At 39.9% G+C, this 9,961-nt stretch overlaps 1 protein-coding gene across 1 annotated transcript in view; it reads right to left on the reverse strand.

The window, feature by feature from the left end:
• Positions 1-8,807, reverse strand: part of LOC116706614 (hormonally up-regulated neu tumor-associated kinase homolog) — a gene marked incomplete at its 5' end in the record, with an annotated part of 22,605 nt that extends 13,798 nt beyond the window's left edge. The window contains 3 exon segments of the mRNA XM_032543548.1: positions 4,221-4,390; positions 4,586-4,708; positions 8,486-8,807. Coding sequence (XP_032399439.1) covers positions 4,221-4,390; positions 4,586-4,708; positions 8,486-8,746 — 554 coding nt within the window.
• Between the last annotated feature and the right edge of the window lie 1,154 nt (positions 8,808-9,961).

Genomic DNA, 9,961 nt, shown 5'->3' on the forward strand with positions numbered 1-9,961 from the left:
TTGAGTGGATCTCAGATGGGTAGATGTCAAAGTTTCAACTTTCAACTGTTTGAAACCATTAAAAAAAAAAGATTTCAAATGCTATACGATTAAATAACACCCAAAAACACGAGACAAGACAAATCTAAACAAGAAGAAGAAATGAAGTTCGGCAGTGATCCACCACAGCACCCACCTAAGCAAAGATTTGACCGTGGGAGACCACAGAGCAGAGACACCAAACCTCAACTCCCCTTTTCACCCGTCCAACACCCCTCAAACCCCCTTACCAACCCCGAACCCTTTGAGGATCCTTCGCTCTCTCCGCTCAGCGCTGTGCATATTGTGTTTGGTTGCAGAGTAACTGTGTGTGTGTGTATGTGGGTGTGTGTATGTGTGTGTGAGTAAGGTTTGGGTGTCTTACACCTACACATACTAAAAGGCCTCTAAAATAACACAACATATGTTGCTTTTCATGCAGCATGTCCTCTTCTGTAGGTTGTTAATGTCCTGCAAACTACTGTTCCTCTGTGTGTGTGTGTGTGTGTGTGTGTGTGTGTGTGTGTGTGTGTGTGTGTGTGTGTGTGTGTGTGTGTGTGTGTGTGTGTGTGTGTGTGTGTGTGTCTATCTACAAAGCCTGACCTTAACATCTAAAGTACATATAACAAACAGCAACTGGTTGAAGGTAACTTTGGCTCTGGACTGTGATATTTTAAGAAATTGACAAGAGTGTCTCTCTAATTTTTCCTTACTTCCTATCTCTAATTGGGCCAAAGAGCTCAAGGTAAGACAACATCTAAATTTGATAACCTATTTCTAACCATTCAGAAATACAAAAACTCCATTTGGATACTGCTTAGGAATGTTCAATGAAAAGAAAACCCCCAGAATGACAAGGAACAGAGAACCAAAAACTAGGCTGTTGTACTGTGTAAGGATTGGAATCTAAAGCACTCAATGTAGCAATGTGTAAAATAACATTTGAAGAAAATGAAGGGCCCGTTTTAGGAAGGAGGTTCATCAAATTCTGAGTGTAACCGTGAACTCTGAGTTGATTTACCATTAGATGGGAAACACCGACATGACACGACACGACACGACACAACATGACCCGACATGTCGACCCGACACGACCCGACACGACCCGACATGTTGACCCGACACGACCCGACATGTCGACCCGACACGACACGACACGGTGCATTACCGCCCCCCAGTTGAAGACAATTAGACAACTTAATCAGGATTCACTTGCTCGCAGCTGTGTTGTTAACTGGCTACGTTCTGATTGGTCAGGGCAGGTCACCTGTAGCACTTATAAACCTTTCACAGGACCACAGTGGCACCTGAGCTGTTTATTCAACATGATGGCTGGTTGGGGTGCTGCACGGTGAGCAGCAGGTTGTTTGACTGATTTCTGTTAAGTAGTTGTACTTATGCTTTGTCTGTTTTTTTTCTATAGGGCTTTGCTCCTTGTTCTGCTGACTGGTTGGAGTCACAGCCACCCTGTGAACCAAGGTGAAGTATCATTTCTGGCCACATTTGAATTGTTTAAAAGCCTCTCCTGATCACTCTCCTGTCTACAATTGGTACAAACCCTGCTTCTGCTGGTTCTGACTGGATCATGCCTTCTGGTGGATTCAGGTTCTGGCGTTGCCTCTGGAATGGTCTCAAATCCAGATCAGTCCAGTTATCAAAATGCACCTTCAAGATATGTTCAAGGCTTATCTGCAGGCCACGTTCCCCCCATCCTCTAAATGAGCTAACTAATGCAACTTGACTAAACTTTAACTTGAGCTGTCAGGGTCCCTAAATGTCTCAACTGACATGGGTAGTGAATGCCCATGTTTAGGAAAGGAACCTTGATAACTTTATTGCATCTTTGAATTCTACTTGCTAACACCACTTGTGCTTCTAGGCACTTCCTGGGCTGTCCCACCTCCCAGTCCCTTTTCTCATGGAGCATACGGAGGACCTGGCACCGAGAAGCTCGGCTCCAGTGGACCTGCCCCTCAACCCCTTGGCGTTGTGAGCCGGCCTGACTCTTCTCTTCCACAGTACCAGGCAGGTGAACTGATCCAGGAAGACAAAACCTTTGAGAAAGGCAACTATGAGTCTGAGACACTAGAGGCAGGTTCCATGCCACCACCACCACCTCCTGTCGTCTACGCTGCACCACCTTCACCAAGCTTTGGTGGAGGATCTGTGCAACCACGCCTGGTCTCTTACCCAAATCAGTCCCCTAACTATGACTACATGTTCCTGACTGGCCAGTATCCTCCAGGCACGTATATTCAAGCTAGCAAAACCTTTGAGCAGGGGAGGGACAGCTGGGAGAGCGCTCACTACAAAGTAGACAACTCTCCCAGCACTCAGCAGGCCCAAAGGGGGTAGATGGACTGAGAGGACACTGGACAGCAGATCTACTGTGGCATGTGTGTACAAGGTTGTTAATCGCAGCTGGGCTGACCATGCACTGGTCTGCTTTAGCAAGATTTTCAGAGCTTCAGATGTTTCCTTTCAGGCTGGCTACAGGGAGAATCTGAAGATTTGATAATAAATAAAAGCTTCACTCTTACGTTTGCCCATGTTTTCAATGTTTACACCCAAGATGCAATACTCATGTAGCCAAAGTTCTAACTGGGTTTGAGCCAATATTAATGTTCCAGAATTTGGACATTTCTAATATGGCCCCAGAACTACCAATAACTGCCTACATTATACTAAGTAATTCAGTCTGATCCCAGTTTTGTTGCCTGCTTCTGTCAAGACACCTTGACTGCCTTTCTCAGTACAGGCTTTATAATAAAAACACTAATGCTTCTCAACTAAAAGCTACAATAATGGTCCCAGCAATAATTTCCTGACTAGCATTGGCTGCCAAGGTTACAGTGCTAACGTTAGCATGCCGCTCCAGTTTTGGGGGCAAATTTGACCCCTTTGTAAACATTTCTAAATCAGAAATTTGGATTGCTTTAATAAACGTTGGCATGGTTCTGTTGGAAGTTTTTGTTCCAGTTAAGTACTTACATTTTAAATTTTGATAGCACAACTGGTGAAAGGATGCTTTAAGTGACAAATGTAAATACTTTAAAAAATTTGGAAATTTCGGAAGTTGAAAAAATGAATCAACGGTCAAACGACTAACTTTAAATGTTTTTTTTCATTTTAAAGTTTGACTCAAATTTTTAGGTCGTAAAGACACCAGGCTAACAGATTGTATTGGAACGAGCTAGCACTTGCTAACATCTCACATAAAGCCTTCTGAACCAAATACTACCCAATCTGACATGTTTCAGCAGGAATTTAACATAAAAATTGGGGAGAATTTAACATTGATGACCAAGAAAACCCCTTTTACTGCTGTTAGCATGTAGCTAATATAGTTATAAGATATAGCAGCACTTTTACAGTCAATTGCAGATAAAGGCTTTTTAACAAAATACTACATAACCAGTGAAGTGACCTGGTATTGAACACTAGCAGCCAAGATGACATTTAACTGCCATTAGAGTGTAGCTATATGCGACAATGTAAACACTACTGCTGTGTAGTTAAAAAAAAACCTGGAGCAGACGACCAATCACAGCAGGCCGGCTTAGAGTTGAGTAAGACTTAGCCGAGAGTTGAAAAAAAAATTGGAAATCTGAACGTTTTAGCTCACAGGGATTTCTCTAAAATACGTTTATCTTATTTAAGGTTTTGGCCATGTTTCTTATGAAAAACTGACAACATTGTAGATATGAAAAAGCATAATGTGTCCACTTAATGAAAAAACATCTGAAGTTTTAAATGACTTGGAAATGTATGCTATAGAGTAAAACATTAATAAAGCATGAATTAATACTCAGAATTAATCCATTACTTTTTGATTAACTGATTAATAATTTTTGGAGCACAACTGCTCCACTGTCTGGATGATAAACTGTAAAAAAAGTTATTGCCATGCCCCCTTTACATAGCAGGCCACCCAAAGGTCAAATTTGATCTGCACTTGACTCCTTTCTATAGACTCAGGTTCAGTAGAGTAGTGGGTGTTGTGAATGAATAGAATGCTATATATCTATTTCAATTAATTATTTAGAGAGATACGTATATAAGGTCTTAGCACAAGTACAAAGGGGACCAAGGAAACTAAATAAAGAAAAGTTGCACTCCATGCAAAAAGTCAGTTACCAACTCGGTGCGAGACGGATGTCTCTAACAGAAGAACTGCACGTCGTGTGTCTGTGTCCTGTCACCTGTGCACGATGCCGTGTTTGTGCAGGTGTTCCACCGCAGAAAGGATCTGACGAGTGTAGCGCCGCACCTCCCTCTCCTCCAGCCTCTTCCTCTCGCAGATCCGGTCCATCAGGTCTCCTCCGGCACAGAGCTCCATGGCCATGTAGTAGCTGTTCTCTGTCTCCAGAGTCTGAAGCACACAGGTATTTAGAGGGAATGTCAATTTGACCACGCTTATTCAACAGCAGCAGATAAATGACATCCTTTGAATTACAGTCTACAATGAACATGGTAGGCTGCATAAAAAAAGGTTACTTTATTTGGGCTGTATGTGCATTCCTGATCATTTCTGAATGCGAGTGTGTGTGTGTTTTTATTTTTCTACCTCCAGCAGTACTACGATGTGAGGATGTCGGACCATCTGATGAATTCGAGGTTCTCTCTTCATGTTCTTCAGCACATAGGAATCCTGCCTCGCTTTCTTCTTGTCAATTACCTTAATGGCCACCTAAACACACACACACACACACACACACAGATGTGCACACGTGCAATGGTTATGTTTTTTAAATCGGAATTTATCAAAGGAAAGTCTTCGCTTCTTTTTTTATTAACCCACCTGTTGTCCTGGGGTCATATTTGCCCCTTTTTTTTTAAAGTTTCTACATCAGAAAATTGGGATTCTTTCATCCAAATTGTCCAAATATTACATGGATGGTTTCATATAACGCAGCGATCAGGAGCAAGCATCAGTTCACTGATCACTTTGTTAAATTTTGGGTGTTTAATTCCCCCCCCCCACACAAAACACTTTGACAAAAGACAAAAAATCATATACATTTCATATAAATGAGGTTACTTGACCATGAATTCGAAAAAGAAAAAGGTGTAAAACTAGCGGTGATATGGGGATGTTAGTGATGTGTACAGTATACTGATGGTAGTGTTACAAAAATGAAAAAAATGATGGAAAAAGTTTCAAAATGTGAAAACAAGTATCTCAAACGCGTCCAAAAAATGTCGAAAAAGCGTCCAAAAATGGTTCATTTTCAGTTTTGACCTGGGTTAACAAGGGGTAAAAGTCAGTTTCCAGGGGTACCTGGGTAGCTCACGTGGTTGAGAGTGCGCCCCATGAACAAAGGCTCAGTCCTCACCGCAGTGGCAGGGGGGTTCGGTTCTGACCCGCGGCCTGTCCTCCCCCCTCTATCTCTCCCCTTTTCTGTCTTAAGCTGTCCTGTCAACAAAGGCCTAAAAATGCCTAACGCCTAAAATATAATCTTTAAAAGATAAAGTCTGTTTCCAAATTGGGTAATCTACTAGTTTCCCAAGCCCCTATTTAGCCTCTAAATGGAACTTTAACCCGCAACCTATGATCAGTACCACTCCACACAATACTAAACCCTCAACGGTCATTTTATCCCTCTTTGTTGTCTTCCCGCAGACCTGCAAATATTTTTTTTTTTCTGAGTCAAAATTTCAAATGAAAAACCTTTTTTATTGTTTTGGTTGTCTTTTTTTGACACTTTTGTGTCTTTACCCCAATGTTTATGTCACTTTTTCAACGACTCTTTGTGAGCCTTTTTGAAAATTTTGTGTTTTTTTCCCCACATTTTTAAGTTTTCCAATTTTATTTATTTTTTATTTTTTTACATGTGTCACTTTTTTTTACATTTTTGTCACTTTGCTCTGCATTTTTTCCCACAGTTTTTTATTGTGTTTTTTTTTACCCCAATTTTTAAAGCTTTTTTTTTTTTGTTAATTTGGCACTTTTTGAGTTTTTGTCACTTTGTTCAGCATTTTTTTTCCACATTTTTGTCACTTTTTTTTTTTTTTTACACGTTTAGTCACTTTAATGACCTTTGTCATTTTTGTGATTTTTCCCCCCACATTTAAAGTTTTTTTTTTACATGTTTCACTTTTTTTTAAACATTTTTGTCACTTTGTTCTGCATTTTTTTCCACAGTTTACCATTTTTTTTTACATTTTCTTTTTACATTTTTTCACATTTTTGTCACTTTTATTAACATTTGTCTTTTTTTTATTGTATTTTTCCCCCCAATTTTTAAAGCTTTTTTTTAGACATTTGGCACTTTTTTTACATTTTGTTCACTTTGTTCTGCATTTTTTTTTTTTTTTTTTAATTTTTTCATTTTTAGTCACTTTTATTGGCATTTGTCTTTTTTTTATTGTGGTTTTTTTACCCCAATTTTTAAAGCTTTTTTTCTTTACACTTGGCACTTTGACGTTTTTGTCACTTTGTTCAGCATTTCTTTCACTTTTTGTCACTTTTTTTTTTTTTAACAAGTTTTAGTCACTTTTAATGACCTTTGTCTTTTTGTGATTTTCCCCCCACATTTTAAAGTTTTTTTTTTTACATGTTTCACTTTTTTTTTAAACATTTTTGTCACTTTGTTCTGCATTTTTTTTCACAGTTTTACCATTTTTTTTTTTACTTTTTTTTTTACATTTTTTCACATTTTTGTCACTTTATTGGCATTTGTCTTTTTTTTTATTGTGGTTTTTTACCCAATTTTAAAGCTTTTTTTCTTTTACACTTGGCACTTTTTGACGTTTTTGTCACTTTGTTCAGCATTTTTTTCCAAATTTTTGTCACTTTTTTTTGACAGTTGGTCACATTTTAGTCACTTTTATTGACCTTTGTCTTTTTTTGACATTTGTCATTTTTTTTTACATTCGTCACACACAAATTATTTGTGTGTTAGCTGTTTTTTCTCCAAATGCTAAATAATTGAACTGATCATTTATTAAGCAAAATGTTTGTTTTTCTGAACCAAAATTTAAAATGAAAAACCTTTTATCAAGGTTATTGTCATCTTTTTCTACCCTTTTGTGTCTTTCTCTCAATGATTTGGTCACTTTTTCAAAGTTTTTCGACTTTTTCTGAGCCTTTTGAAATTTGAATTTGTTATTTTCTTCAACATTCTTTCACATTTTGGTCACTTTATTTGACATTTGTTAACATTTTAGTCACTTTTGACTTTTTCCTTTCTTTTTTTAAAGTTCTTTTACCAATTGATTTTTCTCTAAATGCTATAAAAATGACAAAAAAAACCCAAATTCAATGAAAGTGGTGAACTGATTATTTATTTAACATGTGAGGAGCGTTGTTGGGAACCATCAACGTTACTCTTTTTGGACAATTTGTTTGAAAGAAACCCAAATTTCTGAAATTTAACAGGAGGTTTAAAAGGAAGCAAGCAAAATATAGGGACCCAGGGAGAAAAATAAGCTTGTAAAAATAGCTGGAAAATAGCAATCAGTTAGACTTTTTAATAACAAAGAAGTCAACTTTTATTATGTTAATCATTGCTCTCAGTACTAGAAGTTTTAAGTCCTGACTAACTTGGTTACTATCTGTGTTCTCAACCAATGATGGGGGGGGGGAATACAATTCCTTTGGTGATATATATTGTAAATGAATCAGCTGGATCAGATGACTGTAGTACGTAGATCACTAACCAAGTCAACATTTGGGCGAGAATGACAGTAAATTGTTGGTAATAACTAGTTTATGTTTAAGTTGATTTCCATTTTATATTACATACTATTGTGTGTAAAAGGCTATGTACATATTGTATAAATTATATGTGGTGTTCTGTCATTTTATTCCAAATTAAAAGCTTGCATATTTGCACACTTCACCCCCACAGCTCTTGCACCTGCAGAGGGTAACAACGGTTAAGAGGAGCAAACACCCCGGGAGATGAGTTAGGTCGTTACTATAGCAACCAGGTCAGGTACACATGAGCCTGCGGTCAGAGACTCACTGACCGGTGGAAGAAAGTAAATAAAGTGCACACTCATATAGTCACAGTTTAGAGCCATACTATCCTAAAATAGACTGAATATAACAGACTTACACACACACGCATGGTCGTCTTTTAGCCTATATGGAAGAACATTTCAATTTCTTTTGATTGGTCTGCACAGTACTGCATGAATCAGCTTATTTTTGAAGTCCAGATATATTTAGCAGAAACAGACACACTTTAAATCTGTAAAATCCCTGTTAGAGTCATGCTTGTGAAATGAAGGAATTCCACATGGGTCTGACTGTGTTTTTGTCCACATAACAAGAATAATAACAGGCCACTGCCTTCTTCCAACGTGAGTGAGTATAATAATCAGGTACAAGTGCACCAGTTGTAACCGTGTAATCATAATCTTGTATGTGTGTGATCTTTATCTTGCCACCCGTGCAGTCTTAGACATGTCTCTGTGTGTCTCCTCGCTCTTATTCATAATTCACGAAGAAAGCACTGACCTTTTCCCCCGTGCCGATGTGCAGCCCCTCCATCACTTTGGCGAACGATCCCTTGTTGATCATCTTCCCCACCAGATAGGATCCCACCCGTTTGGAGTGGGGGAAGCTCCGCAACAGCTCCCTGGGGACCTTCAGAGAGGGCAGGGGCAGCTTGTCCCGGCCCGGCCCCGAGGCGTCCCACTGGGATGTGCCGCGTTCTCCTTCGCCCCCTTCTTCCGCCACCATGTCCTCCGGAGTGAGCTTCAACGCTGCGGCTGGCATCCCGGACGGGGCCAGGGCCCCATGTGGCCGCCTCTCTCACACACACACACACACACACACACACACACACAATCAAATCCAAAAACAGGACAGTCCACCCAGAACATACATACTAACACACACACTGGTTTAATTGAGGAAAGGAGAATGCTGGTGAAAAAATCCTTTTTTGGAGCAGGTGCGTGTCCTCGGATGCAGAATTCCACAATCAGGTAAGTATATCCTCAAGTTGTCTGATGGAAGACTCCGCTCTTCTTCTTCTTTTACCTTTTAACAAACACAGGTGTTTCCAAGTGTCTTTCTGTGTTTGGCATGCGACGCCGGCTTCTCTCTCTTTCTCTCGCTCGGTCTCTCTCTGCCGGTTAGTGAATGATTAACTGTTGTGTTCTTAGGTCAGCTCCAGTGATGAGGAGGACATTCTACACCGTAATTACCCCCCCCCTTCTCCTCCTCCTCTCCTTTGCACACACTACACAGATACACACAGATACTCGCAGTTACACAGTAACTCTTCAAACTCTCTCACTTCACCCCCTTGGGATCTCATCCGTTTCGGTTTCTCCCTGACACAATCAGGTCATTTCTTCACACTGCGAGGACAGTTCAGGGTTGCTATGTAACACTAAAGTGGGAGAAGGACAGGGGAGAGGGGGTAAGTGTCCATCACCTGAAGGCCACGGTGGTTAAACAATGCTCAATTGGTCCTAAAAGTAGAATATCCAAGAAAATATCCCAAACAATATTACACTACCTCCAGCCTGACGTGTTGATACAAGGCAGGAGGGATTCATGGTGTCATACTGTTCATGCTAAATTCTGACACTACCATCTGAAATTCACCACAAAGACTCAGACCAGGCAACTTTGTTCCAATCTTCCACTGTCCAATTTTGGAGAGGCCATGCCAATTGTAGCCTCATTTTCCTTAGCTCTGCTGCACACCTCGCTTTGTCACAAGAGGTTATTTGAGTTACTTTTGCCTTTTCTTATTAGTTTGAACCAGTCTGGCCAATCTGCTCTGAACTCCATCAACAAGGCCCAGAGAACTGCTGCTCACTCAGTGTTTTCTCTATTTTTCGGACTGTAAACCCTGGAGATGGTTGTGCGTGGATATCCCAGTAGAACAGCAGTTTTCAAAGTCATTCTTTCATTCAAAGTCACTTAAATCAACTTTTCTTTCCCATGCTGATGCTTGATGAACGTCAGCAGATGGTC

Source organism: Etheostoma spectabile, chromosome 18 (genome assembly GCF_008692095.1).
Source record: "Etheostoma spectabile isolate EspeVRDwgs_2016 chromosome 18, UIUC_Espe_1.0, whole genome shotgun sequence".
NCBI lineage: Eukaryota > Metazoa > Chordata > Actinopteri > Perciformes > Percidae > Etheostoma > Etheostoma spectabile.